This window comes from Chelon labrosus (genome assembly GCF_963514085.1).
Source record: "Chelon labrosus genome assembly, chromosome: 2".
Lineage (NCBI taxonomy): Eukaryota > Metazoa > Chordata > Actinopteri > Mugiliformes > Mugilidae > Chelon > Chelon labrosus.
Genome location: NC_140338.1, coordinates 34,562,416 through 34,590,082, shown reverse-complemented (window position 1 = coordinate 34,590,082; position 27,667 = coordinate 34,562,416). Strand labels below are relative to the sequence as shown.

The 27,667-nt window shown below is 40.2% G+C and overlaps 1 protein-coding gene across 1 annotated transcript; it reads right to left on the bottom strand.

Moving 5' to 3' along the window:
- Positions 1-189: 189 nt before the first annotated feature.
- Positions 190-27,667, bottom strand: trim25 (tripartite motif containing 25). The gene is made up of 10 exons (XM_084568424.1): positions 27,576-27,667; positions 26,684-27,309; positions 24,605-24,700; positions 24,268-24,501; positions 7,967-8,135; positions 6,206-6,262; positions 6,014-6,103; positions 4,269-4,397; positions 3,208-3,267; positions 190-3,113 (listed from the first exon to the last, which is right to left on the bottom strand). Exons 2-10 carry the CDS (start codon positions 27,287-27,289, stop codon positions 2,581-2,583), a joined length of 1,974 nt encoding a protein of 657 aa, XP_084424550.1. The 5' UTR covers positions 27,290-27,309; positions 27,576-27,667; the 3' UTR covers positions 190-2,580.

Below are 27,667 nucleotides of genomic sequence, written 5' to 3'. Positions count from 1 at the left end.
TCTATCTATCTATCTATCTATGTATCTGTCTATCTATCTATTACAGTTCTGTGTATAAAATATATTTTTGCTGTGAGTCCAAATCAGTTTAGGCTGATGAGACTGAATTACACAACACTCACATCAAATAGACATGACCACATTTTTTAAATTGATCTTTTTTTATTTTTGACATTTATTCATTTCAGAATTAGAATATTCTTTTTGTCAAAGGCAAGCTTAATAAAGTTCAAGTATTAAAACACAATCAACACTTTTGACTTTATTTTCTTCATATTTTAATGTTATTTCTTCCTTTCTTTTCATAGCCCTTATTAAGATCACACACAAGGAAACACACAACACAATAGAATCTTTGAAGTATATTCCAAAAACAAAGCTGAATCAAATACAATGGACTTGTTGGGAAGATGTTTCGCAACTCATTTAAATGACTGGTGAAGAAGGTACTTGGATGTAATGTCTTCAAGAAACCCTACAAGTCCAGCTGCCTTAGTTGCAGCTTTATTCTCATCCAGGTCACAAATGAATAAAATAGTAAATGTAATTTACCAAATGTGTTGGTTCTATTCTTATTTCCTAGGTTACCATGTGTGGATATTACACAATTAAAACAATGAAAAGATGTTAAATCCACTGTAATGTTTGCAATTCTGTTTTTTAACTTTCAGAAAAAATAATTAAAATTAAAGAGATCTGAACCAAACTGACTGAGACTCTTGAAATACATACCAAGAGTAGGTACAGCAACAATACAATGAATAGTGTGAGCCCTCCACCTCAGATAGGATAAAACACTAACAGAAGTGTTACAAAAAGAGTAGGTTTGCTGTTAACTTCTGCATTTATGTTTGATGCAAAGAACCATGAACAATAGTTAAGGATCACCACATGACAAAATCAAAGGGATCTTAGAAAAATTTGTGGTCAATCTAGGATGCATTTACAGGCCAAAAACAGACACTACAAGCAATACACTATTAATATTTATATTCCATTAATCATAGACACCACTATTATGTGATTAAAAGTGTCAGAACGAGTGGAATATCAGAGGCTTTCAGTATTTTCAAAAAAAATGTCTTAAGCCACTGCACTGTGACATTAAATGATGAAATAGAGAAAGCAGAAAATAGAAAAGCAGATTTATGTTACAGGTTAAAACCAGGTACAGTAATGTTGGCTTATAGCCTAAACATAAAGGTACCTGAACTGTTCAGGTGAAACAAAAATAGTTCAGCAGTCATTCTGTCTGAACCTTTCCTTATTAATAATCTTTGGCTTATCAATAAGTCACTCTGAACATCTTTAGCGTAGTGACTTTGTCAAAAAGAACAAAGATAACACAGATTGAACAGTTAACGTCACTGTTAATATACAGCGAACATAAACTTTATCTGTACAATTTGTCATTTCACACCTGCAAGATGAGCATACTTGTCTAAAGTTACCAGTATACTCATGGACAGCAGCCATAACACCTGAGGGACTGCAATGGTGCCTGATCAGGGCCTCTTACAGGCTAGGGTACTTCATTGAAACAAAGAACCTGTGAAACTATCCATCAACACTTTACTAAAAGCCAACAGAGTATTCTGATGGCTTGTCGGTTTTATGTGCCCTCCATAGATTTTGAAATGTTATTTCTATGGAGCGCACCATGCAAGCATGACATCCAAGGTTTAAATCGACCATAGGACAACTGCTACATGTCATCTCCATTTCCATAGCAAAATGCCATGAAAATAAAAAAGAGAGACTGTCCAGACATGATAAAAACAGAGTCTATATGAGCTCCGTTCCCAACAGCCCGAACCGGTCTGGAAGAAGTGAGCTTATAGGGCCGAGTGATGCAAATTCATTCACAAACTCGAAAAAATCCTACAACTAGTCAGAGCCATTTTGTTGCAAACAGATTTAACTTTAATTTACGACTACATAAGCTGATTTGATTGGCTTGGCAGATCTTTGCTGGGACATGATCATGATCAATTGGTCTGGCTTCCAGGCTATGCAAATAATTAAGAAAGGGGCAAATGCATAATTGTGGGGTTGGCATTAATTTTACATTAATTTTGTCTTCTGTACACAGAAGACAAAAACTTTCCATGATCAGCAAGGAAAGCAATAAGTACACTTAATTTACAGAATTCACACAGGTAAGATTTAAATACAGACACATCATTGTCATTTCTGAATCTACTGCTGGGGAATTGAAAGCGTATGAGAGCTTTAGTTAAGTCAGCAGAAATAACAATTTGTGTAATGGAAAAGTTAGTTATTAAAAATTTTGTATCAACCAGCCCTATAATCTTAATAGCCACACTCCAAAATAACCCATAAAGGTTTCTGCAGAATTAATATCATGAGCTTCAGTGATAAACTCACATCCTATCATAGTTGCAATCCCAACTAACTAACATATAGTTATAACTGGTCAGCCTTTTAATGTGACAAATAGCCAATTTGATTATTTTTTCTGTTTAGTTCTTCCAAACTTAAATGACTGGTATCCTTTTAGAATATGAACATACAGTATGCATTGAGGCTCAGAAGGCTGTGTTTATGTGGTTTGTATAATCAAGCCTGCAACTTGCACATAGAGATGGAAGAGCCGCTTGAGAAAATCCAGAAAGCTGGATAGACCGCTTCAGCAAAGGGAAAGATAAACGAGTGGAAGGGATATGCCCTGTCAGCAACATTGTAGAACGTAGCCGTGCCCTCCTCACAATCCAACATCACTCCTACACGCTTTGGATTGGGATTGACCAGCACGGTCTCACTGCTGTTATGCCAAGCCGACAACTTGACATTAAACCACTCGACACACCAGGACTGAGCGTTGCGACCAAGTCGACTGGTGGGGCCTTTGCGGTCAATGCTGCCGTAAGCTAAGCCTATGCCAATGAAATTGTTGCTGCTCAGTCGGACTTCCCAGTAGTGGCGCCCTTGAGAGAAACCCTTTGAGGTGAGCACCTGGGAGCAGACAGCAAAGCGTTCAGGGCAGCTGGGGTAGTTTGTGGATTCTTCGGACACACAGGCCTTGGTGAAGCCCTCGCTCAGCATGATGCGTTTATGGGCTGTTTTTGGATCCAGAGTGAGTACTGTGCCATCTGACAAGGACATAAAAAAACAAAGAAACATTTAAATAACAAACACAGCAGCTATCACCATATCATATAAAGGGAGGACACCTGCTGCACTTACATTTCAGAAGTTCACTTCTCTTTTCAGCAGAAGTTATGTCAGGGAGAATGTCTGAGGTTTCTAAAACAGAAGTAGACAAAAAAAGCTATTTGTCATTAAGCTCAGAAACACAAAAGAAGACCTCCACATAGTCTAGATATCTAGGTCTGTTCACAGGTGCAGGGGAGTACTGTAGCATATGTGCTTTAGTGGCTCCATAGTTGCATGAAATACCGTAAATTCCGGACTATAAGCCGCTACTTTTGTCACTTGCTTTGGACCCTGCGGCTTATACAACAGCGGATGGATTTTTACAGCTAACGGTCACCAGGGGCGCACTATCATGTCATAGACGATGACACGAGGATTAAGAACTGACTTTTCTGGTATAGTAGGCTGGTTATTTTGATACAGTAAACGGCCGTGTTACTGCACCTTTACTGCTGTGTTGGCTGTTTTCGAAAAAGATGCTGGTTATTTTGTTGAGCAGCCGGGTTACTGCACTTTTGCTGCCGTGTTACAGGCAAGCACTTTTACAAACAAATTAAATTTAGACATTTAACGTTATTGCCTCGTCAAGCGTTGTAAGCTTTGTTTTTTGTTATACTGCACTACTACGGTACTATGACTGCAGGAAGTGAGCTAGGAGCGCACCGTTGTATTATTTGTGCACTGCACGAATGCTGTTTGTAATGTCAAAGATGTGAAAGTTTGATCGATTGATTGTTTGTTTGACTGATCGAAAGATTTATGTTTGTCAAATGTAAATAAATGGGACGCTTTGCGTTTCCAAACAGTCATTTCTGTCCCGACAATCTCCGTGGTAGAAGAAACCCTTACGGTAATTAAACATTAAAACACCAGCGGTTTATAGTCGGGTGCGGCTTATAGTCGGGTGCGGCTTATATATGGCACAATCTGTAGTTTCCCCAAAATTTAGCTGGTGCGGCTTATATTCAGGTGCGCCTTATAGTCCGGAAAATACGGTACATATTGTGTGTCTGAAGATAGAAGGTGAAGCTATAAGGAAACTGTAGCCTGGTCCCTATCTCTCTGTGTTAGCCACCATTAGACAACCAAACCTGGTTTCCTTTTGGGATCAGCCCATGGAGGGCGGCTTTTGGGTTTGTCTTCCCCAGCAAATTCCAACAGGTTTTCCATCGAACGATTTAGACTCTTATTTCCTGTAGCCTGTGAAGGATTTGGGGTTTCTGAAGAGCAGTAAAATACAAACATATAGCATTAAATATGCAACAGTAAGGTATGTTCTGAAATTAGGATTTAGAGTATAGGATTTATTGTGTTCGATCACGTTATGGTGTGTTCATACTACAAGCGACAAAAGCTACATCTCGGTCAGCATGCCCAACATTGAAACTGGGTCATCGCAGGGAAAGTCAAATACTCATTGGTGCCATCAGTGGGGTTGTTTTGAACAGGCATTGACTGTATGTATAACATGGGAGTGGTTTGTTTAAATTTAAGCCAGTTCATGTTGCATGTTCCCCTGACATGTAGCGTGTTGAATGTCAGCTTGTTGCTACATGTTGCTGGCTTGCAAAAAAAATGCGTTGTGGCTTGTTGCTCTTTCTCTGCTAACGTGAACGGATCATTAGTTTCAGCTAGGCGTACCATTCATTAATACACAGGATTAGATGTTACAATCCCTTGTGCCAAAATCCCAGATAAAACACATTTAGAGGCCCTGTCCAGCTGAGAAACCCTAACAAACCTACAGTCATATGATATGACGCTTAACCTACAATCTAAATGAACTAAGTAAATGCTGCTGGCTTGTATGGCCCGCTCAGCAGCAGACGCTAACTCAAACCTTGTGAAATATAAGCTAACTAAATGCTGCTGGCTAGCTTAACCTACAATCTAAATAAACTAAGTAAATGCTGCTGGCTTGTAGGCCCACAGAGCAGCAGAGGATAATTCAAACATTGTGAAACATAATCTAACCTAACGCTGCTGGCTTGTATGGCCCGCTCAGCAGCTAACCATAGCTACCAAGCAACATGAAGACATCAGGAACCTGACCTAAACAACAGCAGAATGCAGCATGTCATTGGGGTTTTCAAGTGGGCACCTCCCTTCACCGATGTTCCGTTAAGTTAGGCCCACGACACCTCGAGAAGGCTTAACAGTGAATTCCAGCATTCTTGAGGTCCCCCTCTCCACACTGCCACTGCAAAACCCATTTTTCTCACCATTAATATTAGACAGCAACTAATATTTCAATAATTTGTCTAGTCGTTTTATGAATCACGACACAAACAAATCGACCGTGGTTCGCCCCGTTGATGCAGACTGAACCATGAAACAAACAAAACTACCGTGGTTCGCCCCGTTGATGTGGACTAAACCACGAATCAAACAAATCCACCGTAGTTCGCCCCGTTAATGCGGACTGAACCACGAAACAAACAAGCAAATCTACCGTGATTTGCCCCGTTGATGCGGGCTGAAACACGAAACAAACAAACAAATCTACCGTGATTCGCCCCGTTAATGCGGGCTGAAACACGAACCAATCGACCACATCTATAATGATTTGCAAACACACTAAAGTCACGCAGCCACCCTTACCTTTAGCTAGCTCCCCAGCTAGCATGCTTCCTACGTACCCATAGCCACTCGCTCGCTCGCTCTCTCTGCTGCCCAAGACATGTTACATACCGCAGTCCTCTGGCTTTTTCCCCGTATGCCCAGCTCGCTCAGAAGGGCAATCACCGATTTTGCTACAAATCCACGGCAACCCACTTCTGTTACCTAACAATCTCTCTTATAAACAACAATAATAATAAAATATCTTTGATTTTACTTTGAGGTTTCTTCTTCTGGCCTGGTTTCGGTTGAGAACAAGGAGTTTGGGACGTGGGCTGCTTGGGATGATCTGAAGGCCATTGTGGCTCTGAGCAAAGCAACAGACAAAAAAAAGGTTATTTTATACTTGAACTGTCAATTGTGATGTGTTATAGAATAAGTTTCTTTCACACATAAACTTATAACATACCAGATTCCTGGTGTGTTGTTCCTGGTTTAAACCCAGAGGCAGAAGCTTGTCTTTCACCTGAAAACATACCACATAGCGTCTTGATGTTACCCTCTTTTAACCCATATGACTTAAAACAAATACTCTAATATCCTCAAAATTAAATTTGAGGAATATATGCAAATGAACATTTGACTGGAATTGTGCTTCCACCAATTGAATTGACACGAAACCCCCAGTTGCTCCCAGTGCATGGCACTGGTGTGTGAATATGGGTGCGCTTGTGTGGGTAGATGTGTCTGTGACTGTAAAATGGTTTTGAGTACCAATAGGTAGAAAGGCACCATATAAAAACAAGAACATTTACCACTGTAGCTTTTTAACGCCAACTTAATATCCAACTTAATATGTATTTTAGCAGGGCAGCACTGATTAGCACTGATATCTCACAGCAAGAAGGTTCCAGGGTTGAATGCAGACCAACTGGGGCCTTTCTGTGTGGAGTTTGCATGTTCTCCCTGTGTCTGTGTGGGTTCTTTCTGGGTACTCCGGCTTAATCTCACTGTCTAAACACATGCTCGTTAGGTTAACTGGTAATTCTAAATTGGCCATAGGTTTGCGTGTGAATGGTTGTCTGTCTTTCTGTATTAGCCCTGCGATAGACTGGTGACCTTTCCAGGGTGTACCTCGCCTCTTGCCCGATGACAGCTGGGCAATGTTCCCTCTAAGCTGCGTGCTTGTGCAATTGCATACTGCTCGCACGTTCTCCATGCACAAGAAAATCTTTGCAGCTCATAAAATAAAATCCAACATGAACTGTAAATAAATTAAACAAATAACAATTTATTCCGTACCATTTCGTAACTCAGTGAGTGACAGGTGTCCAGCCAATGATATGATGCGTTTCACTTACACAGCCAATCAATGTCATTGACAGCGCTTTATGTGTACGTGCCCTGCTCATACGCGCCGCGGCGCCAGTGTTTTGCAGGTTAGCTACATAACAGTGCGGCGGAGTTAAGAGAAGCAAATGGTACTAACCCCTTATTATGGCAAAACGAACGGGCAGTGGCACAGATGGAATGGCTGTCGTAGTGTGTGCAAACAGAAGAACAAGCGGTGAAACTGGGTGAGATTTTTTCTTTTTCGAGTGAGAAAGGTTTGCTCTGTAAAAATGCTGTTACTACTATATAATTTATGGGTAGTAGAAACGCAATAAAAAAACTGTAATTATATATTTTACAGACAAAGAGTTACAGGAATTTACAGTGTATCACATGCTTGTGCTACAGTACACGTCATTGTACAAAATGCCAATGTTTTAATGTGAACAAAATTTTATCTCTGAAAAGTGTACATGTCTCAATTCTTCCAGAGCAGGACTTTCCCTCACCCAGACCACAGCAGGACCCTCACACTGACATATAACATACAACACAGCTCATGAACAACAAGATTTTTATCTTTTTCATGTTAAGTGGGCCAAATCACTTATATTAAAAGTGAACTAATGGAAATTACTGCCGTACTGATTCTTTTAAGCCATGTAACTTGCTTATGATCTCGGGTTTTGGATAGGTGTGATACTGGTGTGTGGCCACAGCGTCTGATGTTGCTCACAGTGGTCCATAGTGTACTTAGGGAGTTTTTGTGTATGCCCAGACACATGAAAAATTAGAGGGAACATTGCAGCTGGGATAGGCTCTAACCCCCCGCAACCCTTCACAGGACAAACGGTTACAGAAGATGAATAAATGAATGTATTTTAGCATGCATGTTCACCTGTTTTAAGCATTGGTAGTCTGGCCTCAACGGGCTGCTTTAAGATCTCTGACAGATGTGCCTTCAGGTCAACAGCAAAGGCTTGCACTGTCTTCACCTTCTTGGAGTCTGGGTTGATGCGAGGGGTGTAAGGATCAAAATTCATGGCTGGAGGAAGGTTAAATGAAGCCTGTCAAGAGAGGAAGAAGATTTTACTCAAGAACAGTAAGACGATAATGTGATATTATTTTACAGCACACACACAAACTAACTTGTACTAAATGACTCTAGACTGTGTTCATTTTTAGTTATCTGAACATAAACCTTATTGTGCTTTCACAACAGCAGCATTTAGCCGGTTTGAATCAAAGAAAAAATGGTTTGTTTGGGCTGGTGAGAACACAGCAATTCCACTGCAGTGCGACCAAAAGAACCACACAGACACCCTTGAAAGGTCACAGTCAGCGGTTCGTCTGTAGTGGTGATCCGACCTCGAATCAACCCAACTATTATGTGTACTCTGCCAGATTAAGCCATCAGCTCTCTTCTCGAATTGCATTCGGCGTCATGGTGTAGTTTTGCCTGGTATGTCATGTTTCCCAGATAATAGCCGAGGTTACGGGCAACTCTGTTGCTGCATCATGTTAAACTGCAAATCAATGTTTCTGTCACAGTCTGCATTTACATGGATAATAATATTCCACAAAGAAAAAAACCTCATGTAACCTAAGCAAGACATGAAGGCTTGGATGACCTGTAATTTCCTACTCTTAAACTCAGACAAAACAGAAGTCATTGTATTTGGTCCTAAGCATCTCAGAGATTCATTATCTAATCACGTGGTTTCTTTGGATGGCATTACCTTGGCCTCCAGTACTACTGTGAAAAACCTTGGTGTTATATTTGATGAGGATATGTCCTTTAAATGTCACATAAAGCAAGTAACCAGGACTGCCTTCTTTCACCTGCGTAATATCGTCAAAATTAGGAACATCCTGTCTCAGAGTGATGCTGAAAAACTAGTTCATGCATTTGTGTCATCCAGACTGGATTACTGTAATTCATTACTGTCTGGCTGTCCAAATAGCTCTTTAAAAAGCCTCCAATTGATTCAAAATGTCGCGGCAAGAGCATTGACAGGAATTAGCAAGAGAGATCATATTACTCCAGTTTTAGCTTCTCTTCATTGGCTCCCTTTAAAGTCTAGAATAGAATTTAAAATCCTCCTCCTTACATACAAGGCCCTTAAAGGCCTAGCTCCATCATATCTTAAAGACCTCATTGTACCACATCATCCCAGCAGATCACTTTGGTCTGAAAGTGCAGGCCTACTTGTGGTTCCTAGAATTTCAAAAAGTAGAATGGGAGGTAGAGCTTTCAGCTATCAGGCTCTTCTCCTGTGGAACCAGCTCCCAGTTTGGGTTCAGGAGGCAGACACTCTCTCTATTTTTAAGGTCAGGCTTAAGACTTTCCTTTTTTTTTTTTGATACTTTCTTTTTATTGCTTTTTTCCTTTGCAACATTTGGACATCAACAAAAACAGGACAAAAAAGCAAGTACTAACATCAGAAAATAACAAGCTGGATTGCTATGTCTCTTCAGACTGTTTTCTATTAAAATCATTATAAAAGACCTTGACCTGTCGTTGACATATAGATAGTCCACTTCTCCCATTTTTCTCGACATTGTTCCTCTTGAATCCTTATTTTATGAGTCAGTTGCTCCATAACATATATTTCATTCATAATTTTCTGCCATTCATTTTGTGTTTGTGTGTCTGGCTTATACCACTTCCTCAAGATTGCTTTCTTACAGGCTACTAACAAGATTTTCATTAAATACTTGTCCTCTTTTAACACATTTCCTGTCATACTGTCAAAATACAGTAGCATACATGACCTAGGTATACCATAACCCAGAATTCCGACAATAATTAGATGAACATCATCCCCAAAGTCCATGATTTTAGGGCAGAGCCAAAAAACATGAGAATGATCTACATTTATATCTTCACATTTTCTCCAACATGGCTGTGGTACAGATGAGTATTTGCTACTTATTTTGAGTGTGATAAAAAATGGAATTAAATTCTTCCAACAGTATAATCTCCACATCCATGATGACGTAGTTGATTGTTGTGTTCTCCAAATATGTAGCCAGTCATCTTCAGAAATATTCACACCTAGCTCTCTTTCCCATTTCAATTTTACATATGAGGTTGTATTCCCTCTTCTCTCCATTAGGTGACCATATATTGTAGATATTATTCTATATTTGTTTGAATTGTAGATTCCAATTATGGTCCTGATTATCCCGTTTTTATCCAAATTCACCTTGTGTTTTAACTCTTTGTCATAAAAGTCCCTCATTGGCAGATATCTAAAGTGATCGTGATTATTTAGTCCATAGTTTTGTTTAATCTCTTGGAAACTCATGAAATTCCCATTTTTTATAACCGAACACATTGCTGTTATTCCATTTGGAATCCATTGTTTGAACTTCCGGTCAAGAGAGCCTGGGGTGAAGCGTCGATCATAGGCTATCCACCGAAGCAATCCAAGCTCTTTCTCCAGTTTACACTTTTACTATATTAAACCACAGCTTTAATGTAAATTGGGTGACAGCATCCACCTGTTCAGTTCTACCCATCGCTTCTTCTCTGTCACCAATAAGGCTTTGAATTTCTCTCTCTTGTACAAATTGTTCCAAATTCTTCCATTTGGCTACGTAGGTCTTATCACACCAGCAAATTACAGGCCTAATTTGTGCAGCATCAAAATATTCCTTAAGGTTTGGCACAGCCATTCCCCCCTTATCCTTCCCAATCTGTAAAGTTTCAAATCTGATTCTCGGTCTATGACCATTCCATATAAACTTGACATGATTTTGTCCCACATTCTGAATTGTTTTTCAGGTATCTCAATGGGTAGAGATTGAAACAGATAAAGAAGTCGAGGGAAAACACTCATTTTATGGTCTCTATTCGTGAACCAATGTCCAGTGAAAGGAGAGCCCACCTATCGATGTCGTTCCTAATTTCCTTATCCGTCTTGGCGTAGTTGGCTTCATATATATCTTCAGTTCTTTGTGTTAAAGGTGCAGTAGGCAAGTCTTATAAAACTAACTTTCTGTCATATTTGCTGAAACTGACCCTATGTTCAAGTATAATTGCATGAAGCAGGTCATTTAAAAAAAAATTCAGCTCCTCTGGCCCCACCTAGAGCCTGTAGCGCGATTTGCAAGACATCCACCGCTACACATTCAGATGCACCAATCACGTCCAGGGGTGTATCTAACAGAGTGTCAATCACTGCTCATGGACACGCATTTCATAGCGCCCTCCCCTCCCTCCACCACCTCGCACCACTTGTCCGTGGGCGTGTAGAAGGAGCCGGGATGTAATCCTCGTCTGAGGCCTGTGCCTCAGCTTCACTCTCAAACGTCTAACCACATCAACAGGTAGCGGTCATATATCTACCACATAGCAAATTGATAAATCTAAACTGTGGAATAAAACGCCACAATGAATGCTTCTAACTGTTACTGATAGCAAACATCACCGATGTAGGCTACTTTCAGAAACATCCTAACCTTGGTTTTGTCCTAAAGTTGACTATTGCTAAATATTTTGACCTAAAATTATTTAGCAATAACGAAGGGTATTATAACAACTATTTTGTTGTTGTTACGTCGGTGTGTTCCATGCTAGTTTGTTTACTTGCTCTCTCTCCGTTCTCTGCTCGTGCACAGTATTCCAGGGCCAATATGCACGCGCTCTATCGTGCACAGCTCTCCCTTGTGGGGGGAGGGGCTTGGGAGACCGTTTTGGGCGTTAGCGGAAAGTGGGGAGGGACTGAGAAGTTGTCGATGTTCACATTTTTTGGCTAAGTCCTGGATCTTCGCAATCCTGCCTACTGCACCTTTAAGGTGACCCCAAGATATTTAATTTTTGTTGCTTTCCAATCCATTTTATATTTTACTTGTATATTTTTGGATGGTGAATAATTGAATGTTACAATTTGTGTTTTAGTTATATTAAGCTTGTATCCAGAGCAGAGGCCAAATGACTCTAATTGGTGGATTAATATGGGGATACATATGTCTGGGTCCTCTAAAAAACAGATCACATCATCCGCAAAAAGCCCGATGATGTGTTCTTCTCCCCCAATATTTATCCCTTTGAGATCTATATTCTGCCTGATTGCTTGTGCTAAGGGCTCTATAAAGATCGCAAACAAGGTCGGTGAAAGACAACAACCCTGCCTGGTGGACCATTCTAGAGTTATGCTCTCAGTCAGACTACCATTTATTCTTATCCTTGCAGTTGGATTCTGATAGAGTGCTTTAATACATTTATCAGCTTTGTCACTGAGTCCAAATTTTCCAAGTACCTGGTATAAAAAAGTCCAATTAACACTATCGAAAGCTTTCTCCGCGTCAAGGCTTATTAAGGCTGCAGTGATATTTTTATTTTGAATATGGCTGATAATGTGCAAAGTTCTCCTTTTGGCGTCCCTTAATGAAGCCTGTCTGATCTTTATCAATAATATCACGATAAACTGTTCAAATCTTTTTGAAATAATCAAAGTATATAATTTGTAATCTACGTTAAGTAATGACATGGGTCTATAGTCTGAACAAGTCTCACTATTGTTTTTCTTGGGGATCACTGAAATTATTGCTTCCTTTCAGGATGGGGGTATTTTACCATGTTCGAGAGTATAGTTAAATGACAATTCCAGTAGTGGAATAAGTTGCTCATTGAATGTTTTATACCATTCAGCTGGTAGGCTGTCACTGCCGGGAGATTTATTTGTTTTTAGTTTATTCACTGCTTTCTCTATCTCAGCTTTTGTAATGGGTGAAGTCAAAAGATCATTCTGATTTTTCCCGATTGCAGGCAAGTCTAGTACATCAAGAAAATCTACCATTTGGTCTATATCAGCAGAAGGAGGTTGGCTATACAAGTCTCTGTGATAGTTCATGAATTTATTTTCAATCGCTTTTGGTTCATACATTATCATATTTGTGCTTTCATCCCTTACCTTATGAATGGTCCTGTCAGCCTGCTGTTTTTTTAATCTTTTTGCCAGTAATTTGGTTGCTCTCGGCCCCACTTCATAATAGGATTGTTTTAGAAATCTTGTCTTCTTTTCAATTTCTGTGGTTAACATGCTGTCCATATTATCCCTAATTTCTTTCATTTTTGAAAGCAGCGAGGTGTCTCGTGTAATCTTATGCTTTTTAGCAGCTTGTCCCTTTCCTTCTCATAGATTTCCCTTTTAGCTTTTTTGATTGCTGCTGTCTTTGCAACAAGTTTTCCTCTGATAACTGCTTTAAGAGCATCCCACAAAATAACAGGGGTAACCTCTCCATTGTTATTTTCTTTTTCATACATTGTGATATCTCTCTTTAGCTCTTCCACTATTGGTTTATTGTTTAATATTCCAACATTTAACCTCCATAGTGTACTTTTCTCCTGCACTTTTAATTTGACTTCGAGATAAACCACACAGTGATCCGTTTTTCTTTTTCTTGTTTGTTGTATCTAGATTACTATTCATCACAATATTAAAGTCGCCACCACATATCAATATTCCCTCCATTTCCAATATCATGGTATCTAGCAAGGTTTTGAAGAACTGTTTTCCACTGTGAGGTGGAGCGTATACATTAACCAATGTCACCATTTCGTTTTCCAGTTTCCCTTTCACAAGAATAAATCTCCCTTCTTTATCACTAATTTCTTTGACACATTCAAATTTCACTGAATTGGGGACAAGTATAATTACACCTCTTCTACTTCCATGGCGGTATGAACTGTAGAATGAATTTGTATAGCCAAACCTCTTAAGTTTCTCACTTTCCTGTCTAGATAAATGGGTCTCCTGTAAATATAAAACTTGTGACTTATCCTTCCTTAATTTGGTCATTATCTTCTGGCGTTTCACAGGGTTATTTAAGCCATTGATATTCAACGACAATATCTTAATATTATACTCTAACATTACTGTTTAGGAGTTTGTATGGCAATACAGCTCAGAACACCAAAGGCATAACAATAGTACAACAACTGAAAACAACTGAACACAGAACAAAGTGACTCCCCAAAAAAGGATGTGTTTAACCACCCTGTAAAGTCCCTGTTGGTGGGTGGAGGGTAAAGTGCCTCTTCGTGATAGGGGCCCTCCCTAGTTGTGAGAAAAATCCCACTTAAACTAGAATTGTCCAACATTTGGCGCATAAAACAAAAACACAACAAAAACCCTTTTGGTCGGTTTCACAGACTTAATAACATAAATTGTGAGTCATGTGTCCACCAAGGCCCATAGTTTAGTGTCTTAAGCAAACACTCAAAAGTGTAAGATAAATGTCTATTCAAGTAAAATAATATTAGTATTTGAATTCACATGGGCGGTTTATCTTTTCATTCAATCCAGTTCACTCAGTGCCTCGTCTGAACTCCTCCAGTCTCTCTCTTGCGCGTTGCGCTGCGTTGTCTGGCGCGTTGGAGCGTTTCCATCAGTGGGGAACCTTCAGGGCCTTCTACGCCTTCAGAGAAGGCCTAAAATAATTTTGGACCAAAAAATAGGAGTATTAAATAAAAAATAATATATATTTTTTAAATTTCTATCTCATTTAATTTAATACAATACATTTAATACATTTTCTCTCATCTATGTTCTAATGTTTACTGTGAAGTTCACATCAGCAATGAAAGGGTTACTGTCCTGAAAACATGTTATCCAATCAGAATCGTCCGTCTCTATCAAGGCCCGGTTAGCTGGCTCATTAATTGGTGAGGACTTCACGAATCCCGGGGAAGGCCAAGCTATAGGCTCGTTCGACTTCATGCAGATCTGTGCAGATCTGACTTGACGTGATGCATGCTGGGATGGACGCAATGCATACTGGGATGGACGCAATGCATACTGGTTAGAAATCCTGTCCGACTTGTGTCAGCCGGGGAGGGACTTACCACCACGTCACCATGTCACATGACCTTAAAATATCGCGGGAGTCTTCGCCTGCAGTCAGATCTTGCAGTTGCTTTCCACGAACTGCACGACCGGAAACCCGCCCTCATGACGTCAGTTCAAAGACGTGATTGGGCAGTTTGGGAGGAATCTCCTCATGACGATTTTGACGTTTCTCGCTTCGTTATGTTGGAATATGCGAAAATGAACAGAAATCGAAGGGATACATTCTTATATGTGATTCCTGCAACAATGGTAGGCTGGTCTACTGAAAACGTTGTACATCTGACTGCAGTTCAATGCAGTGTTCATTTCTTCGATTAAACAGTAAAAAGGCATTTTTAGCATGTTGGTAACAGTAGAATAAGCGGGATAATGGACTTCACTCCATTAGACTATCCGGAAAAAAAATAGCCTGGGCTATTGGCTCAACTGTCAGCACGCTCGCCTCCCGATCCGAGGTGCTGCTGGTTCGAGTCCGGGCGTGTGCAGAGCTGACTCGCGCAGGTTCAACACAACGCAGGTTACATTCTAAGGCTTCGCGTTGGGCCCTTTTACAATCTAGAACACGTGCATTAAATTTGTAGAAGTGTCGTCCATTATCCTTTACTTATATCGTAGTACTGCTTCTTTAGTATCATCCTAAATTGGTTTAGTGGGTAACACGTCAGTCTGGCGATCGGCCGTCCGTAGTTCAAATCTTGTTAACGGTTAGTAGATTTTTGGGGTTCTTCTTCACACCTGTCTGTCCAAAAATGAAAACAAATGGCATTTAATCTCCATCTCAATATCTTTCTGTGAATTCGTTTCATGGTTGAGTTACAGGTGCTAAATGACTTTGGGTGTAAAAGTAAATATTCAAATAAGTAGCCTAATCAGCAGTTCATTTTGGCCAAGATTGGAGACCAAAGCACTATGCTACTTAATCCTTATTCAGTAGATTTGCTGCTATTCACAATCCTTTGCATACAGCATGCTTGTTGTAACATGGGAATAAATTCCCGTAACTCCAAAGCTTCTATTTCGTCGGCAACAACGAATGCAAACGCCGCGAGATCCGCCATTGTTTACACGAAGTTGACTGTGTCCGACTTGTCTGCAGCCGTTTTATGCTCCACCCCTACAGTCGGCGTAAGTTCACGTTGACGTATGCACCTAAGCCTCAGACAGGCGCAGACATCTCAAACGAGCCTTATGTGTTTTGGTTTGGAGAGTGACGGGCAAATTGACCAATCACGGTTTGATTTCAAGTGGGCGGGACAAAAACAAAAGATTGTAGGCCTTCGTGAAGTCCGAACATCGGAATCTCGGCAGAGTGGTGAGAGCGGTTGAGAGTCAACCGCTCAGATTTTTTTTTACATTTAATGCAAACCTTTATTGAAAATCTGAAAGTACAGACAATCAGATCATACATAGAAACAGATAAGTGGACTCAACCATAGACATATATGTCTATGGACTCAACCGCTCAGAGTTAAATGGCGGCAGACGAGAGTGACATTGTGGCTAGCTTGATAGCATCGCCTTTTTCAAGGCGGCCTTTCATAGAAAAACTTCAAATAATAAAAATCGGAAGACCAACTCCAGAACTGGAATTAAAAGAAAAGGTTAAGAAAGTGGAAAGGCATTTCAAGACCGAAAATTATCAGCGATATCCATGGATGACGGACTGTAATAAAACAAACAGGCTGTAATGCTGGAGTTGTTTACTTTTTACAACTGACAAGTCATCCACCTGGGTCAGCGGCGGATTTGTCAGCCTTACAAATCTGACAAAGTCAGCCCACCGACATCAAGATTCTGTGGCACACCTGCAAGCGACGGTCAGTTTGAAAACGTTTGGGGACACAAGAGTTGATCTTCAGCTAGATGAGCAGCGCCGTAATCACACTACGGCCCACAACAACAAGGTCAGGCAGAACAGAGAGAGAGAGGAAAAAAAAGAAAAAGAAAAGGCCTATATTCACCTTGATTATTATTTCAAGGGATTAATATTACTGGCCAAGTGGACATTCAGGAATTTGTATTTATTGCGGAGGTTGTCTGTAAAAATCCCAGTGCAAATTGCGTGATTTCATAGCGCTGTCCATGGTGATGAAATGAGCCTCGGTGTCCGTGTCAGCAGCGTCACGGGGTGACATTCTGGGTGACCTCATTTTATATTTTCAGATTTTGTCTTTAGAGTAGGCTATGTTTATTTGATTTCAACTATGTAGCCTAAATGGTCTCCAGTTTTCTAAAGTTAATGTTGAGAATGTTTCTTGTTCCCGGAGAATGTTATTGATGTTATGGTCTATTTGGTTACATCCTTGCCATCGTTAATTAAACGATTGCAGTTGTTAAACCCTTTCAATTCATCGTACTGTTGCTTTTTTCCGTGATGATTTCTTTTCTTGACGGTGAAGGCCCAGCTGTAGTGCTCACGGTTCGCCACTGGTTTCCATGATATCGCTGCATTCAATCTCTCCTCTGCAACAACTGCGGTGCTAGCCTTGGTCATCACCGTCACCTTGATCCCACGCCGATTCATGTCCCAGGCCGCCTCGTCCGCTGTCCCGTAGATCTGCAGTCCGGAATCCCAGTATACTCGTATCTTCGTATATGGTGTCTGGAACCGGATACCCTTCTCCTTCAGCGCGGCTTTGATGGGGCCGTATGCCTTGCGCCTCTCCATAATGTCCGTCGCATAATCGTTATCAAAGTATAGCCGTTTGCCGTTCATCTCAATCTTCTGCTGCCATGCTTTCCTAAGAACCAGCTCTTTAACGTGGAACTGTAAAAAGTTCACTATTATTGATCTCGGAGGTGAAGTAGTAGCTGGCTTTGGGGTCAATGCTCTGTGCGACCGCTGGATTTGTAGTTCCATTCCCTCCGTCAGGGAGAGGTGCCTTTTAAACAACTCGTTTACAAACTCGGCGACAGACTTTCCCTCTTTTTCTTCTGGCACTCTGTAAATCCTGATATTGTTTCTTCTCGAACGACTCTCTAAGTCGACAATTTTGTCCCGCATTTGTGTGTTCTCTTTCACCACCGTCATTAACGTTTCCTTCATCTCGAGACAAGCCGACTCCAGTTCAACTATCCGTAATACTAGCATTTTGACTCTGTATCTCTTGCAAAACTTCACCTTTAAACTCCGCAAGGTCATCTTTCAGTGTTTTCTTGACATCATCTTTGAATTCACTCAGGTCCCGATTCACTTAATGTTTGAAGTCTTTAAGCTCTTTAGAGAGTAATGCTAAAGCTTCAAGCGGAGCGTTTTCATTCGTGCTAGCTGTTGCATTAGCTTCACCTGGCGATTCTCCGTTGTCATCATCAGCCCCGTATTCAGCAGACTTGGTCACTTCTGGGTTTTGTTCTCTTTTATTCATTTTCTTGACAATCCTTTGACTCTTTGGCAATTTTCCTCCTCTCATACTTCGTTTAGAATGTTTTCAATACTATTTATAGTGTTAGGAGGTACTTTATTTGAAACCGACTAGCAGGAGCTCGCCACTATGCGTCCATCTTGTTGTAGCGCCTCGGGGCGTGTCTTAAGACTTTCCTTTTTGATCAAGCTTATAGTTAGGGCTGGACTGAACCATCCCTTAGATATGCTGCTATAGGCCTAGGCTGCTGGGGGACGATACACCAAACTCATGTCCTCCTTCTTTCTTCTCTCTCCTCTCTCACATCCTCCACTTTCTTTTCTCTATCTACTACTAGTCATGCAATTCTGTGCTATTACTGTATAGAATGTTTACTGCTGTGTGTCCCTCCCCTCCCCTCCCCTCCTCCTCCTTCTTCTTGTGAGTATCTCTGGCCTGGAGTTGTGCGTTTCCTGTGGAGCTCTATACTACATCTGTTGTCGTGGTCTCTTCAGCCTGCCCAGTCTTCATGGAATCCTGCAGTTGTCCACTCATACCTGAATGAACAATTCTCCAACCTGCCTATGATTCCTCTTACATTTTCAAACTGTCATGTAACATCATCAGTTTGTATCATAAGATTCCACATGTACGCTTTAGTCAGATATGTGTATCTATGACAGATGTATGTTTATCTTGCTGTTCTCTTCTCTCTTTGCTGTTCTCTTCTCTCTTTCTTCTGTCTGTACCCGGCTGGCCTTAGGCAGATGGGTCCCTCCATATGAGCTGGGTTCTGCTCAAGGTTTCTTCCTGTTAAAAGGGAGTTTTTCCTTGCCACCGTCGCCTTCAGGCTTGCTCTGGGGGTTTCAGGCCGAGTTTTGTAAAGCATCTTGAGACGATTTGTATATATAAATAAAATTGAATTGAATTGAATTAACCACCTCAACCAGAAAAGACTGACCTGATAAGAGGGAAAGTTTAATCATATTGAGAGGGGTGGTGTACACTTTTGATAATCTGTTCAAAAGGAAAATATGATGTCCTAATAACCATGTAAGGACTTGATCTGATAGTTTTTCTCTATTTGGAATAAATCCATTCATTCATCTTTTTAAAGATTGACCGACAGACCCCGGATAATAGCAGTAGCAAATTACAGATAAACAAGCCGACTGTCGCGGGTGTGTGCACCGCTCAGAGATTACATCATCCAGGTCAGAAGACATCATCCGCTGTGGCGGTTCTAAGGGGGGGCCAACAGGGGCCACTGCCCCCGTAACACTGAGTCTGGACCCCCCTGTGGCCCCCCTCCGAACAAAGATTATACAGTAATTATTAAAATTGTGATATTGTGCCGACGCAAAAAGCGGAACTAATGCGCGTGGCTCAACATTCCAGTCTGATCCTTTAGTGTGTTACGCCACTGAAAACAGCGGTCAGTTTTGATACCATCCACCCAACAAAAGGAAGAGAAACGATTACAATATTGTATTGTTATAAGGTAAGACTTCTGGTCAAGAAATCTTGTTGGCTAACTTTATGAATTATAATAGCAGCCTACCAGACCAGGCGTTAATGTCAGCTTGAGTTGATTGCATGCTTCTAGCTAACGTTAGTTAACCTTACCAGAACACAAAAACAAGCTCGTAACAGTAGCCTATTGTAATAAATGCCATTTATATACTGGGTTGCTGAAGTGTTGTGTATAGGGTTGCCAACTCCCTGAAAAATAAATAAGGGACACCTCGTTGGAAGTGCCGGCAGACCCGAATACCTTCACCCTTCCCGGCGTCGTGAATTTTTTTTAGCCCTTTTTTGTGTGTTTGAAACGATTTTTTAACTAAATTGAATTAAATTCATATTTTTGAGTGATATGAACTCATGGAAAACAAATTATTATTCAACTATTTATTTTTAATACAAAATAACAAAATTAACAAAATAAAATAAATATCTTTTTTAAACAGAAACCTGTCCTGCTTAACTTAAAACTGTATAAATTAATATAAAATAATGGAAAGCAGAACATTCCTCTAGTAATAGTGCAAATTAGAAAAGTGCAAACATAAACTGTGATGAAAAGTTATTGCTTTGTTGTTTTCGGTATCTTCTTCGCAAGCGACAGTACCTCGACCAATGAGATGAGCGGGATTCCCGCTGTTAGCTCATTGGTGACAGAGCAGGAGACGGCCTGGGAATAAGTTTACCGTAAATGTTCATATAAAGCATCCTGTTATTCGTTAATTCCACTGACATTTTACACACCATTTTTGATTCTGACAGTAATACGAGACAAAGGGCGTCCTGTTTCAGCTCAATGCGGGACGTGTACTTTTGTTTCTAAATACGTAACGATTCAGTTTTTTCAAGGGACGGTTGGGACCCTAGTTGTGTATTCCTCTCCATTGCTTTTTGTCTATAGTTTTTTATGTGTCAATCAATTATGTACAATTATCATATACATATATATATATATGATAATTGTATATAATTGATTATAATTAATTGAAACTGAACCAAGGCTGCACCTAACAGTTATTTTTATTATCAATTCATCTGCTGATTATTTTCTCCAATCAGTCAATGCATTCTATGAAATCTTCTTATCATTTTTTTATATACTTGTGTCTCAAATGTGATCTTTTGAACTATTCACTTTGGTTACAATGGTTAATCACTAGTTTTACAAAAAATAAAAATAAATCAAATAAGATTTAGAATCTTTGTCTTTTTTTGCCCCAGGCTGAATGTGCCCCTCTGACAAAGCCCCAACTGGTCTAGAACCGCCACTGATCATCCGGGGTCTGTAGGTCAATCTACAGACCCCGGATGATGATAACAGGTAACTCTGAACTCAACAGGGAATAACATTAGCGTATCATAACAAAATATTGGTGAAATGAGATTCGCGGCAGATAATGCGTCATATGCCACTGTCACTCCCGCAATATGGATATACGTTGATCTAATTATTATTTTCTAAACGAGTGCAAATGACATAAAAGTTATTTGGGTGAGTAAACGACCGTATTTTAAGTTCGAAATAATGTCCAGGTTGTAAAAAAACAGTAGTTCCCCTTTAATGGAATTTTTGGCTTTAGGAAATCCCTGTTTAGATGCATTAGTGGTGGGCGGATCGATCGAAATATCGATAATATCAATGTAATGACATCGATACTTAAGTTTCAATTTCTCTCTTGTTCCATTAAAGAGGCGACCTGACTGTGTTTGTCTAAAATGCTGCTGCTGTCACAGAGCAGAACAGGCTCACTTTGCTCCTCCTCCTCCTCTCGTGTGTTTGTTGTACCGCCACGTGACTGAGTGGCGCCAGGTAACCAAGCACCGCCCACTCCTACCAGCCAGGCCCTGCCAGCAGCAGCGCATTACACACAGCACATAGATGGAGCAGGAGAATGGCAGAGAGAAAGAGGAGCACTGTTTGGCTATATTTTCAGGCCGAAAATAAAATGACAGCAAGTTGTACTATTTGTAAAAAGGCTGTAATATACAGTGGTAACACAACAAACTTGTATGTGCATATAGATAAGAAAATGCAGAAACAGAGAGCGGAGGAGAAAAATCCCCTGTCCCCTGGCCCCGACAGACCCCCGAAAAGAGGAGAAGTGTACTAAAGGGGAGAAATGTTGTCTTATGTTTGTTTTGTATTGTACTTCCTAAACACACATGCTACTTGAAAAAACAAATTTTACATTTTTTATAATATTTGTTGTGGAGTGATTTTGTACACTTTGCTTATTTAAGAGAAAATCCCAGAAAAAAGTGCAATGAAGGGAGAGACATAATTGTATTTCTGAACACTCTGCCTGAAAAAATAACTTGTTTTCATTTGTTCTCAAGTGATCATTTTGTGTTTCTGAATAAAAACTTTTATTGTAATAATAAAGTATTTTTTTAGTAAATTCTGTACTGGATTTTAACTGATTAATAATCCAAAACGCAAATCACAAAAACACTTAAAGGTCATGAAAATTCATTCAGATGTAAATTGATTCGGATCGATACCAAATCTAGCGCTATCGCACACCACTACTATGGCCCTTTCATTAACATCCATCCTGGGCAATGTGAACGCAAATGACCATCTTAAACGACATGTGTGAACGAACCAAGGATGAATTGAGGACACATTTCAGTGATTTGATCTCAGATCAAATTTGGAGGTGGTCTGGACGCATTTGACCACATTCCTTTGGTAGTGTGAACACACAATGTGTCCTGGGTCACATTAAAAAACGCCTACTCACTGCCTGTCTTTAAGGCAGAGATGGGACCAAGTCACACATGTGCAAGTCTCAAGTAAGTCTCAAGTCTTAACCTTCAAGTCTCAAGTAAGTCCCAAGTATTTTTTTCTTGGGCAAGTCAAGTCAAGTCAAGTCACAGGCTATGTCAAGTCAAGTCAAGTCAAGTCCTGTAGTAGGTCAAGTCAAGTCCAAGTCAAGTCACCTTATTATTGTAATTTTACCTGCAGAATCTGATCTTAAAGTGATATAAGTAACTGTCAGTAAATGACAAATGACTGATGATAGTGTCGTGATCCAGTCATGACCAGGGGCGGATCTAGAAAAATATTTATGGGGTGGCGAGAGGGGGGCAGGAATTTTTGAGGGGTGGCAACATATGGCAGACGTATATATATACTGAATTTAAATGGAAAAGAACTAATGACACACGGATTCGTGTATTATTAGTTCTTTCCATTTTCAAATGGCAATCAAAAATATGAAAAAGTGACTGGTTATTTTGTTATTTTTTTTTTAATCTCACACAAAACGAAAAAATGGCTGGTTTTTCATACTTCAATTTTAGGCTCAGATCAAAAGTAAAAGTTCCAAAAAATGGAAAAACGGGAAACAGGACTGAATTTGATTTTAATATTTAATTGGTCGGGTTTACGTGACCCGGAACTTTTGTAATGAGCGTAAACAAACATACATTATAACGTATAGCTTGCTAGCCAACATGATAGCAAATAGAATTTTAAAGACTAAATAATGATAGATAGAAGGAGATGAGGGCTGAATTTCTACGGATAGATCATTTAATAAAAAAAAATGTGTTTTAATAAATAAAATATATTTAAATAGGGTGGCAACTGGGGTGGCAAGATGTATTTTTTACAGGGGCAGCTGCCCCTGTATGCCCCCCCGTAGAACCGCCACTGGTCATGACACGCTATTCTCAGCCTGCGCTCCAGCTGGGTAATCAACTTTATTTTTTAAAATAATTTATATATTTTATATTCAAACTGAAAACATGATGTGAATAACGCAAGTCATTCAAGTCATCGTGTCTCAAGTCAAGTCAAGTCCCGAGTCTTTAACTTCCAAGTGCGAGTCAAGTCTCAAGTATTTTAGTTTTTGTCAAGTCAAGTCACAAGTCATAAAAATAGCGACTCGAGTCGACTCGAGTCCAAGTCACAAGTCCCCATGTCTGCTTTAAGGTAACTAATGTCAGGGCAGAGATTCTACTGAGACTTCACAGTCTGTTCCCTAAGTCATGATGCACACACAAGTAGACATGTAGAGGCAGTAGTTATTAGAATATTCTATTGCGCCCCAAATGATGTGGGTGTTTATTTACATACAGAATGCAAAACTGACACTGGATCACAAGTGATGGCTGGGGATACATGAGGAGACATTTTGATGCCGGGTGTGAACACATGTACTTAAGGTTGGTCACTTGGATTCAGATTGCTCAGGTCAGATGTTTAATGCAAGGTCTGAAAGAGGCCCACCTTTCCCACGCAAGCAAGAACGATTTGCCTAACTCACTACGGAAGCATTATATTGGCTTTGGCTGAACTTTCAGGTGCATGTCTGCAAAGAAAATGGATTTTATTCTCAATTGTTTACGCTGGAATCGCTTTATATTTCCATATAAGCCCTAACACTGAGTGACTACCATGTCTAATTTTACTGTCAACAAGTAAGCATTGAGACTGCAGCTGTATGGACTGATGATCAGAGTTGTCTTACCTGTAGGAAGGCCATGGTTTGGGACTGACTCAGCAGGCTGTGGATATCTACTTTGGCTTTGCTCAGGTTACTGATGTTCTCATTGAATTTTTTCACGAGACTGTTGAGTTTAGTCTGACCGCTCTCGATCTCTCGATCCAGGGCAAACAGAGCATCATGCTCCTCTCTGGCCAACATGTCCCGCATCTGCTGATACTCAGCTGCCACAGCTCTCTTCTTATAGGTCACTGAGTCCTGTCAAAGGACCAATAGATGATTAGACCAAAATACCAGATGTCAAAGACAGGTGACTAATTTATTTATACCACTTTCAATGTACTCTTTGTTTTCACGTTACCTTTAGCTTGTTCTGCATACCCTTCATTTCACACAAGACAGTTTCGTTCTTTGTAATCTTCTCATCCAGCTGACCCAACTTGTCTCTCAGATCGCACTACAAATAGAAACATGAAGCAAGTTAATTCACATTACGTTCATAGAAACTCATTGTTCATCTCTAACAAAGACAGGTTAGTTTAGTTAGTTTATACTGTGACTGAGAGTGCTCAAAACACTGCAAGTTATTAGAACACATGCAAAGTAAGAAAATGTCTTGAGCTGTATATAGTCACAACACCAGCAAATACAGACATTAATTGCAAGAAGCACAAAGGACAATGGAAATATTTCAATGTGACCCCAAAAAGTCGTGATCCTTCTGTGATGTGCTTGCTACTCGCCAGCGGTGTTGGAGGTACGTTTTTTTTTGTTGTTTTTGTTTTTTTATTTTGACATCCTGATCACATGATTTCTTACAAGCCTTTTGCTTTTTATTAGCTTGTCAAATGAAATAATCCGATGACATGCACAATTCATTTGCAGATTGATAGCATTAATAATATTTAATATTTTATTCAGAGCCTTTTCATCACTTCTTGGGGTCCCCTGGAAACATTTTCATTGTCGTTTGTGCTGTGTTTGTGCGTCGTGTTTCTGTATTTGATGGTGTTGTGAGTATTTGCATGCGCAATTGCATTTTCTTAATTTCCTTGAGTTTTGCCTCTTTGCATGTGTTTTCTTTAGGCTGCAGTTTGAGCTCTGTCAACCACTGTAGAGTTAAGCGATAATTGTAAGTTCACTGCTTAGTCCTGGCTATTTCAACTTTTAAAAGTTAAAATATGATCAGCTTATTGGGGCTGCTCCATAGCTGAAGCCTTACTGCATGTTGTAATGAGGAAAGTAAAAGAACAAATGAATCACACAACGACTGCCTGAAAAACAACACCAAAAAAACACTCCTAACAATTGCTTAGAGAGATGTATCCAGGGACCGTATTCCTAAAGATTCTAAGAATCCTCTCAGAGAGCTCCTAACTTAGCCTAAAAATTCCTAGCTAGGAGTCTTAGCTTAGGAGTGATTCCAGAAAATTCTCAGAGAACTCTGAGCAAGGAATGGACAGAAACTCTTATCTTAGTGAGGAGGTGTGGTTGACCCCGTTGCTAGGTATGAGTCATCATTTCAAGAGGTGTGATTGGTTGATCCTAAAACTAGATAATAATAGTTTTGGTGATAATTTGCCTAGAATGGACCGTCAAATCAATAGACTTAATAATAGAATCTAAGACTGTGCAATTATAAATAATACTTCACATAAAAATAAATAAATAGTAAGCTATACTTTAAAAATTATCCTATAAAATGTGTGATTAAACTCAGGCCCACTTGCACAGTATTCACATGCTGATAGTTCTATTTATTTGCTTCCATTCATTTACCACGCTGGTCATGTTTGCCCTTCATCCATTTGGTATTAACGAGGTTAAAATGGCTCAGCTTTCATCAATTTCTGTGATCGCTAATCGACCTAGAAGAAGCAGTGTTGGTTGGTGTTCAAATCTTCCACAAACCGAACAGCAGTGGAGAAGAAGTGAAGTAGGAAACCCAACTGGACAGAGGAACGGTGTTTGCTCCTGACTGAACTGGTCAATGAGAATAAAAGTGTTTTGAGACGTAGATTTGGCCCCAAGTCATCACTGCTGCATTGTTACATTTTTGCATTTTTCCTGTTGCTAAATACCTCAGTGTTTTGATGACTTTCATTTCCGGTGATATTGCGATTGTAACAAGCTTGATTGTCATTCAGTGTTTAGAGAATATCTCTCCTGCCTCTTCTTTCAGCCATTTTCTCCTCTGCTTAAGAAATTCCTAAGCCTCCTAAAAGTCCTCCTCCCTGCTCTTAACAGATCTCACCTTAGGAGCACTCTTAAGAGCTAAGATTCTTTAGGAATACCTTTTATCTTTACTAGGATCTACTCTTAACTTTGAGAGAAAATTCTTAGAAAACATCATGATTCTAAGAATTTTCTTAGAATTTGGCCACTAGGAGCAACTCTTTGCGCTAAGAATCTTTAGGAATGCGGGCCCTGGTTGACTCACCTCTGTCAGGTTCCTCCTTTCCTCAGAAGAGGTGACAAAGCAACCTTTGTGGGCTTCTTGGAGGCAGAGACTGCAGATTGGACTAATGTGTTGGCTGCAGAAGAGCTCCATCAGCTTGTGGTGGCTGGGGCAGATGCGCTCCATAAGGTCACCAACAGGTTCGCTCAGCTGATGGGGGCGAAATATAGGGTTTTCCCGGTGAGGCCGCAGGTGTTCATCACAGTAAGAGGCCATGCAGGTGAGGCAGGTGTGGGACGCTTCAGCTTCCATACACGTATCACAGCGTATGACATTCTCTTTCTTGACTATGCTCTCCTCTACAAGCTGACTGGCTTCGCTCTCTTTAGCTCTGACTTTGAAGGTCTCCACGACGGCGTTGAGGACCGTGTTTTTCTTCAGCTCAGGTTTGGTGGCAAAGAAGGTCCGACACTGAGGACAGCTGTAATTGAAGCTGGAGTCCTTCCAGGTGGCGAGCAGGCAGTCCTGGCAGAAGTTGTGTCCACACGGGATGGTCACCGGACATTGGAAGGTGTTCAGACAGATGCTACAGGTCAGCTCTTCCTCCAGACTGATCAGAGAGAAAGGAGACTCTTCCACTCCAGCCATGGTGACAATTACACTTACGGCTGTGAGGCGAAAACGAAACTTAAAGTCAACTGCATGAAAACGAAAGTAAAGACAAAGCATTCGATTATTTTCGAAATGCATCTATAACGTCGACGGTTTCTTCTAGTTTGTCTTGTTTATTTTTAATAATACGTCGTTAGTAACATTGATAGCGTATGTCATACCACCAGCGTAGAATGTAAGCTTTTAGATTTCACAATAAGCATGACATTCAGATTTATTCTCACACATTTAAAGACAATAAATAAACTATTCAAGATCCTACCTTCGGTCCCCTAGTGATGAGTAAACACAAGTCGGTTAATTCCGCACTGTGCGCAGTTGCTATATCAAATGACGGGTTGGTCTTCTCTGGCC

Excerpts from the sequence above, each read along its gene's own strand:
- trim25 (XM_084568424.1), bottom strand. The coding sequence starts at position 27,289 with ATGGCTGGAGTGGAAGAGTCTCCTTTCTCTCTGATCAGTCTGGAGGAA. Across the intron at positions 8,136-24,267 it reads AAACCATGGCCTTCCTACAG|GCTTCATTTAACCTTCCTCC; the intron begins GTAAGACAACTC and ends CTCTCTTGACAG. Across the intron at positions 6,104-6,205 it reads AACAACACACCAGGAATCTG|AGCCACAATGGCCTTCAGAT; the intron begins GTATGTTATAAG and ends TGCTTTGCTCAG.